We start from the raw sequence: 16,897 nt of genomic DNA, 5'->3' as shown, positions 1-16,897 counted from the left end.
CATGCACCCAAGGTCCCGGTTGAGTACATTCCCATGGGTATGTTTGTCTGTTGTGTGTGTCTGTGTATGTTTGTCTGTGTGTGTGTTTGTGTCTGTCTGTGTGTATGTGTCTGTGTCTGTGTCTGTGTATCTGTGTGTGTGTTTGTGTCTGTGTATGTTTGTCTGTGTGTGTGTTTGTGTCTGTCTGTGTGTCTGTGTGTGTGTTTGTGTCTGTCTGTGTGTATGTGTCTGTGTCTGTGTGTATGTGTGTGTGTGGAGTCGAGTTGCTTGCCTGTTCTTGGGACTGAAGGTTGATTTCTCAGGAGGCATTTATTCCCAGCAAGGTCCCATGTGCCATTGACCAGTCTGACACTCAAACTCTCGGCGTTTCAGGTGATTAATTCCAGAGGGAGTCGCTGTTTTGGCTGCACATCTGCTGCTGAGAGAGACAAATGGATAGAGAATCTTCTTCGAACGGTCCAGCCCAACAAGGTAGGAGACAGCGGCCTGCTCTGGGCAGGTGGGAGGGTGTGGGGGCAATGGGCTCAGTTACAAGCACCAGGACTGAAACCCTGTCTGTGCTACTCCAGTACAACTCAGCTCAGAGCTACTTTCCCCGGGCATTGGCTGGAAGAAATACAAATATATGTGCATGTGGGTTAGGAGCACCTGGAGGCCATTCAGCCCTTTGAGACTGCTCCACCATGCAATAAGAACATGGCTGACCTGTTTGTGTTCCAAATTCCACATTCCCAACATGCTCCCCCCCCGCCCCCCCCACCCCCGAATAGCCTTCAAATCCCCCCAACCAAACCAGAGCTTGTCTCCTCAGCCTTAAACACACTCTGTAGCAGAGCGCACCAACACCACACGCCCCTCTGACCGAAAGAGTGGTTTTGATTGGTTTGAATGGTCTAGGTAAAAACAATGACTGCAGATGCTGGAAACTAGATTCTGGATTAGAGAGGTGCTGGAAAAGCACAGCAGTTCAGGCAGCGTCCTGCTCCTTGGTTTGAATGGTCACCAATCTTGAGCCTTCCATGTTCTCAATTGTCCAGATTTTGCTTTTTATTTTATTTCATGGGATGTGGGCATCCCTGGCTGGGCCCAGCATTTATTACCCATCCCTAGTTGCCCCTGGAGAGGGTGGGGTGGTGAGCTGCCTTCTTGAACCGCTGCAGTTGATGTCCTAGTGGTATTATCGTGGTCATGTTCCGTGGAGCTGGGTTTCAATGCCCCCTCGGCAGATGGTGGAATCTAAAGTCAATAAAAAAATCTGAAATTAAGAATCTAATGATGACCAACTGCTGGGGAAAAACCCATCCGGTTTACTACGTCCTTTAGGGAAGGAAACAGCCATCCATACCCGGTCTGGCCTACACGTCACTCCAGACCCACAGCAGTGTGGTTGATTCTTAACTGCACTCTGGGCAATTAGGGATGGGCGATAAATACTGGCCCAGCCAGTGACAGCCTCATCCCATGGATGATTCTTTTTAACATGACCCACAATGCCCTTAGGGTGGGAGTTCCAGGACATTGACCCAGTGACACTGAAGGAACAGGGATATGTTTCTAAGTAAGGATGGTGAGGGGCTTGGAGGGGAACCTTCAGCAGGTGGTAATCCCATGTATCTGGTGCCCTTGTCCTTCTAGATGAAAATGGTCATGAGTTTGGAAGGTGCTGACTAAGGAGTCTTGGTGAGTTTCTGCAGTGCATCTTGTAGATGCTGCTACTGAACATCGGTGGGGGAGAGAGTGGATGTTTGTGGATGTGGTGCCAATCAAGCGGCTGCTTTGTCCTGGATGGTGTTGAGCTTCTTGAGTGATGCTGGAGCTGCCCCCATCCAGACAAGTAGGGAGTATTCCATCACCCTCCTGACTTGTACCTTGTAGATGGTGGACAGGCTTTGGGGAGTCAGGAGGGAGTTACTCGCTGCAGGATTCCTAGCCTCTGACCTGCTCTTGTAACCACTCTGTCATCCATCAATCATTGTGACTCGGATGGTCTGAGCAGAACCCCTTTATTTAATTGCTTTCTGATTCCCTGAACCTTTGGGAAATATAAAATGTAATGAACCAATATCCAAGTTTGTTAGATATTTATTAAGTGCGTTGCTGCAATGAGACACCACCTAGTACAGGGGAGTCAGAAATTACAGTCGGTCAATAGAAATAGCCCAATGGAGAATTCAGGAGAAAGGTTTTAACCCAGAGAGCAGTGAGAATGTGCATTGTGCTCCCACAGTTTGAGGTTGAAGGGTCAGCCATAGAGTCATACAGCATGGAAGCAGACCCTTCGGTCCAACTAGTGTCATGCTGAACATAATCCCAAACTTGGCGAAAGTGGGGACTGCAGATGCTGGAGATTAGAGTCAAGATTAGAGTGGTGCTGGAAAAGCGCAGCAGGTCAGGCAGCATCCGAGGAGCAGGAGAATAGATGTTTCAGGCAAAAACCCTGATTCCTGATGTAAGGCTTATGCCCGAAACATCGATTTTCCTGCTCCTCGGATGCTTCCTGACCTGCTGTGCTTTTCCAGCACCACTCTAATCGACAATCCCAACTAAACTAGTCCCACCTGCCTGCTCCTGGCCTGTAACCCTCCAAACCTTTCCTATTCATGAACTTATCCAAATGTCTTTTAAATGTTGTAACTGTACCCACATCCACCACTTCCTCAGGAAGGTCATTCCACACGTGAACCACCCCCTGTGTAAATAAGAACGTGGCTAAGCCCCAGGGAGAATGGATTGATGGATTTGTTGGTGCAGTGAGATGGGGTGAGGAGGCTTCCTGTGAGTCAGTAGGTCCAGCATGATCTGGACAGGCTGAATGGCCTGAACCATCTATGTGATTCCATGAATAGACTGTCACCGGATGATGACCATTGGCTCTGAGGTGCTACTGGATGCCCCGCGGTTGGGAAGGGTGCTACCTAAATGCAGTCTCTCTCTCTCTGTCTCTCTGGGTTGTAACCTGTTGCCTTGCTGTTGCAGGATAACTGCGAGAGGGTGGAGAACATGCTGAGCCTCTGGGTGAATGAAGCCAAGGACCTGACCCCCAAGAAGAGGTATTTCTGTGAGCTGCATCTCGACGGCTCGCTGTACGCCCGCACTACCAGCAAGCTCAGCCAGGAGGCGCTCTTCTGGGGCGAGCACTTTGAGTTCGGCAGCCTGCCCCCGACAAAGGAGGTCACCTTGCACCTCTTCCGGGATGACGACAAGAAGAGGAAGGAGATGAGTGCCCTTGGCTCCGTCACCATCCCCCTGAGCGAGGTGACAGGGCGCCAACACGTGGAGAAATGGTACAACATCAACGCGCCCCCCCTGAACAAGGGCAAGCTCAATGTGCCCACCATTCGGATTAACCTGCGGTACCAGAACATCAAGGTGTTGCCGATGATACACTACAAGGAGTTTGCCGAGTACCTCATCTGTAACTACACCACCCTGTGCTCCGTGCTCGAGCCGGCTCTCAAAGTGAAGGATAAGGAGGAGGTAGCCTCTGCCCTGGTTCACGTCCTACAGAGCGTCGGGAAAGCCAAGGTACGAGTCGTAGGGTCCCAACGGAGGCCATTCGGTCCATCGTATCCACGCTGACCCTCCAAACAGCATCTAACCCAGACCTCCCATATTCCCGCATTTACCCATCCCTGGGCACACTGTGGGCCAATCCACCCTAACTCACGTCTCTTTGTGACTGCGGGAGGAAACTAGAGCACACCCACGCAGGCACGGGGAGAATGTGCAAACCCCACACAGACTGTCGCCCGAGGTTGGGATCAAATCCAGGTCCCTGGCGCTGTGAGGTAGCAGTGCTAACCACTGAGCTGCCCACAACAATTTGGTAACCTTCCACAACTCTGCCTAGGATCCTGCCGGGCCTTGGGCAGAGTGGACTGGAATGCTAGCTGGAATATCTCGATGTAACTGCACCATCGGAAGACCTGCCCCCCTCCATGGGCTGCTTGTTCGCTCAGGCAGCTCCATGGTTTGGTTCGTACAGTGGACTGATGCCAACAGCACCGGCTCAATCCATGTGCTCACTGAGGGCACTGCACCCCTTGCCTGAGATGTGCTTAACCCATTGCCAGTCCTCTCTCTCTCTATCTCTTGAGAGCAACATTGAGACCCTCTGGGTCTATCACTTCCTAACCTTGCCGAAGGGTATGGTGGTTAATTAATCCCCAGGTCAGGGTGCTGAGGAAGGACTCGTTGACCATTTCTCTCTCCCTCTGTGTTAAGCACGTCCTCGGAATGGCCCAGTTTACTCAGGGAGGCTACATTCAGAATCGCAAGGGGAGGGTGGGGTTTTATTTGAGTTGCTGTCACCTGAAACGTGCTGGAAGGCCAGTGGCAGTAAATCCCACACTCATTTTCAGAAGGGAATCGGTATAAACTCCTGAAAGGAAGGAAATTTGGAGGGCCTTGGTTTGTGGGGGAAGAGCAGGGGAGTGGCAACAGAGGGAGACTTCACAGACTCATAGAGATGTACAGCACGGAGACAGACCCCTCAGTTCAACCCGTCCATGCCAACCAGATATCCTAACCTAATCTAGTCCCATTTGCCAGCACCCGGCCCATATCCCACCAAACCCTTCCTATTTATATACCCATCCAGATGCCTCTTAAATGTTGTCATTGTACCAGCCTCCACCACTTCCTCTGACAGCTCATTCCATACACGTACCACCCTCTGAATGAAAACATTGCTCCTTAGGCCCCTTTTATATCTTTCCCCTCTCATCCTAAACCTATGCCCTTTAGTTCTGGACTCCCCCACTCCAGAGAAAAGGCCTTATCTATTTATCCTATCCATGCCCCTCATAATTTTATAAACTTCAATAAGGCCACCCCTCAGTCTCCGACGCTCCAGGGAAAACAGCCCCAGCCTGTTCAGCCTCTCCCTACAGCTCAAATCTTCCAACCCTGGCAACATCCATGTAAATCTTTTCTAAACCCTTTCAAGTTTCACAACATCTTTCCGATAGGAAGGAGACCAGAATTACATGCAATATTCCAACAGTGGCCTAACCAATGTCCTGTGCAGCCTCAACATGACCTCCCAACTCCTGTACTCAATACTCTGACCAATAAAGGAAAGCGTACCAAACGCCTTCTTCACTATCCTATCTACCTGCGACTCCACTTTCAAGGAGCTATGAACCTGCACTCCAAGGTCTCTTTGTTCAGCAACACTCCCCAGAACCGTACCATTAAGTGTATAAGTCTTGCCCTGATTTGTTTCATTTGGAGGGCTAGTTTATAAACAATAGGCCAAATGGCCTTCTTTTGTGCTGTACTGTTCTATAATCACATGAGACCCATTTCCCACACAGTCTGCACTCTACAAATGAGGCTTGATTGGTGAGGAAAATTGTTCAATTTTATTTTCACAGAGTTGCCTAGATTCTAGCCAAACCAGTTTCATGCCCCTGCAGAAAGAATCTGAGCTCAGTTTGACCCCTGGGCCGAGTGATGGGGTGAGAGCTTCCTGACTTGCTGGATCACCAGGTTCCTCCCTCCCACTGACCTCATTCTGGGGCTAGATGACTCTGCATCTTGACTCGAAATGTTAGCTCGCTCTCTCTCTCCAGGAATGCTGCCAGACCCGTTGAGATCTCTAGCATTTGTTATTCTCAGAACAGATTCCAGCATCTACAGTAATTTGCTTTGTCCTCATTCTGGGAGCTGGTTGGAACTTTGGATTCAAATTCTGTCTGAATCACAGAGATCCTGATTGTGGGTTTGTGTTTGAGATTTACACTCACGGTTTGGGGAATTGGATAGGAAGCAATTGGCTCAGAGACACTGAATGTTAGACTGAGCACCAATCATATGTCCAAGCCTTTCCCGGTAAAAGGGCGATATGCAAATTGTTGTCCATTTTGTTGCTGTGCCCGACGTACTGAGTAACGTGTGGGCGCAGCCTCTGAATCAATCCAAAAGGTGTTGCTCATTCAGCGTGCCGACACAGAGGCGATGGGCAGAACCTGCACCCTACTCTGGTGGGACTGGGAGGCTGAGCAGTCAATACAGCTGCACATGGGGTCACGCCTGAGCTGGGTATTTGAGGACATGTGACCAGGAAATGCCCAGGAAAAGGAAGTGTGCATTTTGTATTCTTCCTGAAAAGGTGCCGGATGGGGAGGAGAACGGAATTAGGGTCTACGGAACATCAATGCTGCTCCAGCATCTACTCACCCTAGGACCCTGATCTCTTAGTCTTATTTAAATGGAATTGGACTCCTATCTGATGGGCTCATGGACGTAACTCTTCTGTCCCTGCCATGTAGGATTTCCTGATTGAGTTGGGGATAGTGGAGGTTGACCGCTGTGAGGAGAAACATTCCGTGCTTTTCCGGGAGAACACCTTGGCTACCAAAGCCATCGATGAATACATGAAGCTGGTTGGACAGAAGTACCTGATCGAAACCCTGGGTAAGATCGATGGGGTCGTGGTGTGGGATGGAGCGGTGCAGTGGGGAGAGCTGGGTGGGTGGAGGGGGTGGGGGGGGTGGGTGATGGAGCGGGAAACGACCTTCACCTCGTGGAGGCTGGGATTGGAGTCGCCAAATCCTGGAGGCTTCATCAACTGACCACCAACCCAAACCATCCATCCTTCACCCCATTGGTCCATCCTCTGGGCGCTCTGCCTCTCTATAGCCAGTTGGAAAATGAATGGCTCTTTCGTTACCAAACTGGATTTAAGGGTCAAACAACCATCATCTCTGACACTTTTTCATCCAGTAAATTCGAGCGTTCAAGGAAAGCTGGGGGGAAGCAGCTCACAATTTTATTTAGTTGCTCTTAATAATTTTTCTACCTTCGTGCATGGGATATGGGCATCGCTGGCTGGGCCCAGCATTTATTACCCGTCCCTAGTTACCCCTTGAGAAGCTGGTGACAAGTAAACTTCTTGAATCACTGGAGTCCTAGGGGTGTAGGTAGATTCATAATGCCATTAGCAAGGGAATTCCAGGATTTCAACCCAGCAACCTTGGGTATTTCCAAGTTAGGATGGTGAGCGGCTTGGAGGGGAATTTGCAGGTGATGGTGGAATCTTTACCTCCTGGAATCTCCAATATAATAGTGTGTGGGAGTTTGGCATCTTAGGTTGTGAGCTCTCCAAAGTTACCGAATGTCCCCAGCCACTTGCCCATCTTGGTGCTGGTCTGGCCATATCCAAAATGGTGGCACAGCGCTCATGTCACTGGATAGGGCATTCAGGCTAACGCTGAAGGGGCCAGAGTTCAGTCAGATCGGCCAGTGGGATTTATAATCGATCTGGATCCGGTCCTCGAGTTGGTAGCCAAGGCAACCATTGGCAACTGCTGTCCAATCCCGTCCAGTTCACTCATGTTCTTAGGGAAGGAAATCCAATGTCATTACCCGGTCTGGACTACACGTGACTCCAATCCAAAAGCAGTGTGTTTGAGTCCTAACTCCGCTCCACTCCTACCTCCGAAATGGCTCAGTATGTTGGCTCAGTTCATAGAGCACTAAGGGGTGAGGGTCAAATGCTGGCCTTGCCACCCATAGCCACAACCACTTCAAGAATTTTTTAAAACCTAAAAGATGGGGTGAGAGGAGATGGGCGAAGGGGTCACTTCATGTCGCTTAAAACACAAACGGACTGAGCGACTGCTCTCGCAAAACTCTGATTGAATGCTGCAGAAAGTGAAGGAACAGGAGGAGACCATTCTGCTCCTCAAGCCCATTGAGATCTTCAGTGACCGGTTTGGAAATGACAGCCCCAGGTGGCACGGTGGCTCTGGTTAGCTCTGCTGCCTCACAGCGCCAGGGACCCAGGTTCGATCCCAGCCCTGAGTGACTGTCTGTGTGGAGTTTGCACATTCTCCCCGTGTCTGCGTGGGTTTCCTGCGGGTGCTCTGGTTTCCTCCCATAGTCCAAAGAGATGTGCAGGTCAGGTGAATTGGCCATGCTAAATTGCCCGTAGTGTTAGGTGCATTAGACAGAGGGAAATGGGTCTGGGTGGGTTACTCTTTGGAGGGTCAGTGTGGACTGGTTGGGCCGAAGGGTCTGTTTCCAGGGAATCTAATTTAATCTGTTTAGTCTCTGCCCCCTAATGCCATTCACCAGCAAGTACCTAGCCATCTCATTCTTTGAGGATTTCAGTTAACTGCACTCATTCACAGCCCTTTTGGAAGGGAAGGTTGTAGATTGGCATCACTCTTTGTGTGAGCAGGACTACCTGGTTTCATGCCAATCCCCCTGACTCAGAGTCTCTGATTGGTCACGAATGGATGGACCCAATAGAGCAAGTTTGGGCATGAGACTCCTGCCATCTAGTGGCTCCTCACATCATAACAAGAGAGGTTTGCCCATGTTCTCACTGGAACAACACATAGAGTCAGAGAGATGTCCAGCACAGGAACAGGCCCTTCGGTCCAACTCATCCATGCCGACCAGATACCTTAAATTAATCTCTCCCCATTTGCCAGCACTTGGCCCATGTTCCTCCAAATCCTTCCTATTCATGCCTTTTAAATGTTGTAACTGTACCAGCCTCCACCACTTCCTCTGGGAGCTCATTCCATACACACACCACCCTCTGTGTGAAAAAGTTGCCCCTTTGATCTCTTTTATATCTTTCCCCTCTCACCTTAAACCTATGCCCTCTAGTTCTGGACTACCCCACCCCAGGGAAGAGACTTTGCCTATTTATCCTATCCATGCCCCTCATAATTTTGTAAACCTCTATTAGGTCACCCCTCAGCCTCCGACACTCCAGGGAAAACAGCCCCAGTCTCCAGGTTCAAAGTACCCCCAGCCCCATACAACCTGCTATCTTATTCCCAAAATCCACAAGCAGGAATGCCCAGGGAGGCCCATTGCTTCTGCTTCTTCCTGCCCCATGGAACATCTCTCTTCCTATCTTGGCTGAATTTTCTCTCCATTTATACAGTCCCTCCTCACTTCACATCTGTGATTCTTCTGTCTTGCTGAATTATTACCCCAAAGCAGCCCATTTTAATGCTTGAAAATTAACAATAACCCTGGGCCTCAACAAAAGCCACACATTAAATCAACGTGGTAACATTTAGCATATCTTTATCACAGTTGTTGTGTTAGAACCTAGAACATAGAAAAGTACAGCACAGAACAGGCCCTTTGGCCCACAATGTTGTGTCGAGGATTATTCCTAATCTAAACGAAAATAACCTAACCTACGCACCCCTCAACTCACTGCTCTCCAAGTGCCTGTCCAGCAGTTGCTGAAATGTCCCTAATGACTCTGCTTCCACCACCACCGCTGGCAACACATTCCATGCATTCACAACTCTGTTGTGTTATCTATATAATATTGTGTAAATATGAAAACTTTGGGTTTTCAAAGTGTTTTGTAAAAAATATTATTCTATCGTGGACTCACCAGACCCTTTACGTTGTCGGAGCTGCTCCCAAGCATGGGCCTATTGATCTATGGGCATCTTGACTATCTTGAAGTGACTGCTGTGGAGATCCAGGGGCATTCTTCAATCCTCAGCAGGTTGGGTTCAGGCCTCAACTTGGCCAAGGGATGCTCACTGGGGACATCGTCAGGACTAGGCTTTGAGATGTTGTGAAGTCATTGTGGACAGGTGCCCATGGCCCACGCACACACACACACACACACATACAAACAAAAGATCGGAGCGAGAGTGGACCATTCGGCCCATTGAGTCTTCCCTTGGCATTCAGTGGGACCATGGCTGATCCCCCTATCTCACTACTGCACTTCCAATCTCTCCCCTCTACCCTTGACACCATTAGCCTCTAGAGATCTACCTCTTCCTTCTTAATTTTGCCTCCATGGTCTCATTTGTTGGGAATCCCACAGGATCACCCAAACTCTGACTGAAGCACATCTCCTTATCTCATTCTGAATTAGTCCATTGAAGCCTTGAATGACCCCTAGTTCTGGACCCCTCTCGTTCTTTGAAACTCCAGAGAATACGGACCCAGTTTCTCCTCATATTTCCCAGGATTCAAGCTGGTGGGTCTTCAAAACACCCACCAGCATTAGTGGGCGGCACGGTGGCACAGTGGTTAGCACTGCTGCCTCACAGCGCCAGAGACCCAGGTTCAATTCCCGACTCAGGCGACTGACCGTGTGGAGTTTGCACATTCTCCCTGTGTCTGCATGGGTTTCCTCCGGGTGCTCCGGTTTCCTCCCACAGTCCAAAGATGTGCAGGTCAGGTGAATTGGCCGTGCTAAATTGCCCGTAGTGTTAGGTAAAGGGGTAAAATGTAGGGGTATGGGTGGGTTACGCTTCAGCGGGTCAGTGTGGACTTGTTGGGCCGAAGGGCCTGTTTCCACACTGTAAGTAATCTAATCTAATCTAAACACTCCCCCTATGATAAGTGTACCTTATCCCTGGCATAGTGACCAAAATAGAACGCAGTACTCCAGGTATGGCCTCATCAAGGCCCCGAACAGCTGCAGCAAGACTCGATTATACTTGAGCCATCTTGCTATAAAGGCCAATCCCTCCTAACAGCTCGCTGCAAAGACAGGGCCGGGGGGGTGGGGGAAGAGCGGAACAAGCAGACACCCTGGCACTGCCTGGACCTTGGCATTAGTGCCACCCCTGTCTGACCAGGAAGCTCTTACAACTCCCCCTGCTGGCTCTGCTGTCCCAGGTGAGGTCGCGACCCTCGTTTTTCGGAACTTGAATAACAGGGGGATTGGCATTTCGAAGCAGGGGAGAGGGGTTCTGAGAGTAGTCAGTCTCCTCGAGGTCCCCCAGCTCGATCAGCAATCCATCCAGGCTGGAGGATTCTGGCGCTGTGTTAAGGAGGGCTGTAATCTCCCTCGGTGTCATCCGCAGGAGACTTTGTGACCAGGCTTTACAATCCAGAGGAAAATTATGAAGTCGATCCCAACAAATGTTCAGCCAATGACGTGTCAGAGAACCAAGCCAATATGAAGGCCGTCTGTGAGGAGGCGTTTCGGCAAATCACAGATTCGTGTTGGTGAGTACATTAAAAAAATTGCAACTGGACCAGCCATCTGAACGCAGTGGCTACGAGAGCAGGTCAGGGGAATCCTTTAGCGAGTAACACACCTCCCAACTCCCCGAAGCCTGTCCAGCATCTACAAGTCAGGAGGGTGATGGAATACTCCCCATTGGCCTGGATGGGGGCAGCTCCAGCAACACTCAAGGAGCTCAATACCGTCTGGGACAAAGCAACCCCCGTTTGATTGGCACCACATCCACTATTTTCAACGTTCAATCCCTTCAATACCTATGCACAGTAGCAGCAGTGTGTACTATCCACACATTGCATTGCAGTACCCACCTTCTGCCAGCACCTTCCAAACCTGTGAGCTCTGTCCCCGAGGTGGACAAGGGCAGCAGATGCCAGGGAACCATCTGTAAGTTCCCTTCCGAGCCACTCGCCATCCTGACTTGGCAATATATCGCCGTTCCTTCAGAGTACTGGGACAAAATCCCCCTATAACCGCGCGGTAGGTCTCCCTCCACCTCAAAGCCAACCGCACAAGGATGATTTAACGTGGGATAAATGTTGGCCTGACCAGCAACGCTGACATCCTGGAAAGGAATGTGAGGAGGGATCAGAGGATAGCAGGAGGATGGAAGCTCCCTTTAGCTTATGTTCCCCAACATATTGGATCAGGACTGACCCTCTGATCAAGCCACGCTTGACCCCTAGACTGCTTTAATGTCCAAGAATCAGCTGAACTCATTTATATACATCCAGTCCTCTGGGATGGATGATTCCAGAGATGACAGACCCTTATTTCCGAGAGATTGATCCTCTCTGAAATGGGCCAACCCCGTGTCTTGTGAATATGATCCCCTAATATAACGACTCTCAGCATTCTCTCTGTCTTGCTTCCATTAAGCATGAAGCAATCAATGTTCACACCCCATGATTAAAAAAAAACAAAATCCCAAAGGTTTTTTCTGGGATGTGCGAGAATGGGTGATGTTAACCCTCTACTTCATCAGGAGGCTAAGGATATTCAGCACGGCCATAAAGACTCTTGCCAATTATTATAGATGCATCACAGAAAGGTCCTATCCGGGTGTATCACGGCTTGGTACGGCAACTGCTCCGCCCAGGACTGAGACACTATAGAGAGCGGTGGACACAGCCCAGTCCATCACACAAACCAGCCTCCCATCCATTGACTCCACCTACACTCCCCACTGCCTCAGGAAGGCAGCCGACATCATCATGGACCCCTCCCACCCCGGTTATCATCTCCTTTGGGCAGAAGATATAGAAGCGGAATTTGAGAAGATTTGTAGCTGAGGTTGAGGTTTTGGATGTAGGTTTGCTCGCTGAGCTGGAAGGTTCATTTCCAGACGTTTTGTTACCCTACTAGGAAGATATAAAAGTTTGAATACATGCACCAACACATTTAAGAATTGCACCGTCCCTGCTTCTGAACGGACTTCTCAAATTTTAAATTGAATATTGATCCTGCTCCTTGTTCCCCTTTGCTGCAGCTGTAACATTGTATTCCTCACGCTGTTCCATCACCCTGACGCACATTGTATGGTATGATCTGCCTGTACTGCTTGCAAAACAAAACTTTTCACTGTACCTCGGTACATGTGACGATAAATAAAATCAAATCACCAATTTGCACATCCCCGGTGTGTCAGGATTTGCCCTGAATTTGTACAAATGGAGGTGTCTCCGACTTTTCTTCCTCCTTTCCTTTCACAGCATCTTTCCCGATGAGCTGAGGGAGATATTCGCAACTTGGCAGCAGCAATGTCTCAGTCGGGGAAAGGCGGAGCTCGGGATGCGGATGATCTGTGCCTCATTGTTTCTGCGTTTCCTCTGCCCCGCGATAATGTCGCCCAGCCTATTCAGTCTGACCCAGGAATACCCCAACGACAGCACCGCGCGGACTCTCACACTCATCGCCAAAGTCATTCAGAACCTGGCCAACTTTACCACGTATGTACACCATCAGTCTGATCTCAGCTGCTGAGCTCGGACACAAATCTGTGGGAGAAGAAGATTTGTTTAGCGCCTGTATTGGGGTATTGGAAAGTGCTTTGCTGTCAAAGAGTTGTTCTTAGAGTCAAATCGTTGCTGTAATGTAGGATGCACAGGAACCAATTTGCGCACATACAGGTCCGACAAACAGCAATGATCTGACTTTGTAATGTCATTGAGGGATAAGCACTGACCAGAGCATCAGAGAGTGCTTCCCTGCTGCCCTTTGGAATAGTGCCATATGATTATTTACACTGCAGAGGGGAGGTGGCACCTTAATTTAAGGTCTCATTAAAAAGGTGAAGTCAGGAATCACACGACACCAGGTTATAGTCCAACAGGTTTATTTGAAATCATAAGCTTTCAGAGTGATGCACCTTTGGCAAGTATCTAGTGGGAGCTGCGCTATTTATGATATTGGCTGGGTTGGTAAAATCAGAGTCAGGGACGGCGTGATTTCACAGTACGTTCCACAATTATCGAAGCCTGACTTGCTCCTTACCTGTGCGCAGTCTCTCCCCAGAGACACGGTATCTGTCTTGTTTCTGCACCAGTTGAGGCTTTACATAGAGGTACCCAGTTTGGTCTTTGCTCACCCTACAGGTTTGAAGACAAAGAGGGCTACATGACCTTCATGGACAATTTCCTGGAATCAAACTGGGACAACATGAAAATCTTCCTGACAAACATTTCCAGTCCAGAGCCCAGCATCAACAGCTCAGAGTTTGAAGGCTGTATTGACCTGGGTTTGGGTCTGTCCATCTTGCACTTACTTCTCTGTGACACCATGTCTCGCCTGGAGCAGGTAATGGTTGTGACAGGTTGAGCTGGCTGTTATTTTTCAGGTGGCACTGTGGCTCAGTGGTTAGCACTGCTGCCTTACAGCATTAGGGACCAGAGTTTGATTCCAGCCTCAGGCGACTGCGTGGAGTTTGCACATTCTCCTCGTGTATGTGTGCGTTTCCTCCGAGTGCTCCGGTTTCCTCCCACAGTCCAAAGATGTGCAGGTTAGAGTGAATTGGCCATGCTAAATTGTCCAGAGATATGTAGGTTAGGTCTATTAGTCAGGGGTAAGTGAAGAGGAATGGGTCTGGGTGGGTTATTCTGTGGAGGGTCGGTGTGGACTTGTTGGGCCGAAGGGCCTGTTTCCAGACTGTAGGGGTTCTATGATTCTCCACTCTGTCTGAGCTGTTGACTTTGAACCTGGTTTACTCAATGGCCCTGAACCAACACTCTCATGTTGAGAAAGGCTGTTAGAATGACTCTTGGACATCTCTTCCTAGTCCAACAAGAAATGGGTTTGACTAGCTTTAGCCTGGTCAGCCCTCACTAGGAGTGCTTTGCTGATTCACAGCCACTGAGTTGGTGTTGTCAGAATAAATATTCAAATGGGGATGCCACTTTATTTCTATTTGGTGGTTGGCATTGTATAGAGAATTTTCCCTTTAATGGACTTTGAGGTAATGACATTGAAGTGCAATGTGGATTTATTTTGTAACCAGCACCTTTTAGACATCATGTGGTGTACCAAGGTCCTTTACAGTTGTGTTATCCTAGTAAGAATCTTGCAAAGTTTTGTCTCTGAACCGATCAAGAAGATTAAAAACTGAAAGATCTGTGCATGCTGTAAATCAGAAACGAGAACAGACATTGCTGGAAAAGCTCAGCAAGTCTGGCAGCATCCGTGGAGAGGAATCAGAGTTAACGTTTCTGGTCTGGTGACCCTTCCTCAGAACAGCTGAGCTTTTCCAGCAACTTCTGTTTTTCTGTCAAGGAGAGACCAGGGTAGGCGAACGAAAGCTGGGCTCGAAAGATGTAGGGTTGGAGAAATATTTCCGAGGACGGGGGGAGGATAAGAAAGGGGGAGGTAAGTGGAGTTGGCAATGCATCAGAAAAAGCTGCAGCCGAACTCCTTTGACATTCTTAAACATGATGACTAATAAATGTCTTTTTAAAATGACGAAGCTTACAACTCGTGTTGCTGCCTGTCTAATTTTTTTCCCTTTTCATGTCTATTCTTACTGCACCCTGTCGTTGCCATCGCCTACAAATGATAGCGAGAACTGGGCAGACTGAGACCTCTCCCCGACATTCTCAATGGAATCACCCACTCTCTGAAAAACCCAAACATACCGCTGATACATTACCAAGACTTTGGGTAAGTCCGAATAACCCTTACTAACAGAGGTGGGGTAGGCAATGGATTAGGATTCCCGGAATTGGGAGTGATTTCAGAAGAGCAATTCCAACAAGCTTCTCAAGTACAGGGATAAATAGCAGGAACAGACCATTCAGCCACTCAAACAGGTTCCAACCTTCAATTTCGATTGATAAGACAAGATATGGGAGCCGCATAAAGCCACATGGCTCACTGGGTCAGCTCTGCCTTTCAGTCATGTCTGATGTTTGTCTCAGTCCCATTCTCCCACCCTCCTGATCCACGTACTAATCAAAAACCTCGCTATCTCGGTCTCAGAGACTCTCAGTGGCTGGGTCTCGACAGCTTTCTGTCGCTGATCCACAGCTTAGCAAGTAACACCTTTTGTCCCAGCTCCCTTTAGCATGTTTTGTTGATAAGATTCTATATATCACCAGCTTTCCATGTAACCAATGTCCATTGCTGTGTGCAAAAGTAGGTTTTAATGTTCTTTTGCCCCTTGTGTATAGAGGTGTTTCTTAAATTCCCTCCTGAAAACTCTGGCTTTCATTGTAGATTCCCACCTTGCTGTTCAAAACTGCCTGACCATTGGGAATAGTTTCTGTCTTATCTCCTCCCCTTCATATCTTGCACATTCCAACTAAATCAGCCTTCCAAGGAGTGTAACTGTATTCTCTCGGAGTCCCATTCCCTATCCTCATGAACCACGTGGATCAGGATGTAAAATCAAGATCAATGTTCTCTATTTTAAGTGGGGTGTGGGTATCTCTAGCCAGCCCAGCATTTATTGTCCATTCCAGACGGCAGTTCAGAGTCAGCCACATTGTTGTTGGTCTGGAGTCACATGTCGGCTAAACCGAGTAAGGATGGCAATTTCCATCCCTCAAGGACTTTAGTGTACCAGATGGGTTTTTCCAAAGATTGACAATGGCTTTATGGTCATCATTAGACCCTTAATTTTGGATTTTTTAATTGAATTCCAATTCGACTGGCTACCATGGCAGGATTGGAACCTGGGTCTCCAGAACATTAGCTGAGTTTCAGAATTAATAGTCCAGCGATAATACCACGAGCACATTGTCTCCCCTATGTCTGATCTATAACCGGTCATGAGTAAAATTGAGAAGTCAAACAAAATCGAATGCAGGGTCAGGAAGTGTGCTCTGAAGGTGATGTAAGGGGATTAGTGGCATATTTCCATTGGATTATTGGGTCAAGGGGTTCACTGAAGAATGTTGCCCAGTAGGATGTTTCAATATCAGGATAGGGGACTGAGTATCTAGCTGGCTACTGTGTGGTTTGGAAAAGGACCAAAGGTGTGTGTTTTTTTCTGTCATGTGTATGTGTCTGTGTGTGTGTGTCTGTGTATGTCTGTGTGTGTATGTGTCTGTGTGTGTGTCTGTGTACAAGTGCATGTGTGCGCGTGTCTGTGTGTGTGTGTGTCTGCATGTGTCTGTATGTGTGCGTGTGTCTGTGTGCGTGCGCACATGCATGTACATGTGTATGTGACTGTGTGTGTTTGTGTGTCTTGTGTCTGTGTGCGTACGCTTGTGTCTGTGTATGTGTGCGTGTGTGCTTGGATGTACATACATGTGTGTCTGTGTGTGTGACTGTGTGTTTGTTTTTGTGTGTCTGTGTGCACGTGCACTTGTGTGTCTCTGCGTGCTTGTGTGTGTCTGTGTGCACGTTGGTGCATGTGCGTGTGTGTGTGCATGTGTGTGCATGTATGTGCGTGTGTGCGTATGTGTGTGGGTGCGTGTGTGTCTGTGTGTG

At 48.8% G+C, this 16,897-nt stretch overlaps 1 protein-coding gene across 1 annotated transcript in view; it reads left to right on the top strand.

The window, feature by feature from the left end:
* Nucleotides 1–294: 294 nt before the first annotated feature.
* Nucleotides 295–16,897, top strand: part of LOC122552378 (ras GTPase-activating protein nGAP-like) — a gene marked incomplete at its 5' end in the record, with an annotated part of 28,274 nt that continues 11,671 nt past the window's right edge. The window contains 7 exons of the mRNA XM_043695128.1: nt 295–471; nt 2,977–3,525; nt 6,276–6,420; nt 10,815–10,959; nt 12,688–12,924; nt 13,570–13,771; nt 15,024–15,124. Coding sequence (XP_043551063.1) covers nt 295–471; nt 2,977–3,525; nt 6,276–6,420; nt 10,815–10,959; nt 12,688–12,924; nt 13,570–13,771; nt 15,024–15,124 — 1,556 coding nt within the window. The remainder of the gene's footprint in view (nt 472–2,976; nt 3,526–6,275; nt 6,421–10,814; nt 10,960–12,687; nt 12,925–13,569; nt 13,772–15,023; nt 15,125–16,897) is intronic.

Source organism: Chiloscyllium plagiosum, chromosome 8, assembly GCF_004010195.1.
Source record: "Chiloscyllium plagiosum isolate BGI_BamShark_2017 chromosome 8, ASM401019v2, whole genome shotgun sequence".
Classification (NCBI taxonomy): domain Eukaryota; kingdom Metazoa; phylum Chordata; class Chondrichthyes; order Orectolobiformes; family Hemiscylliidae; genus Chiloscyllium; species Chiloscyllium plagiosum.
The sequence above is the reverse complement of the archived record's forward strand: the minus strand, read 5'-3'. Positions and strand labels throughout refer to the sequence as shown.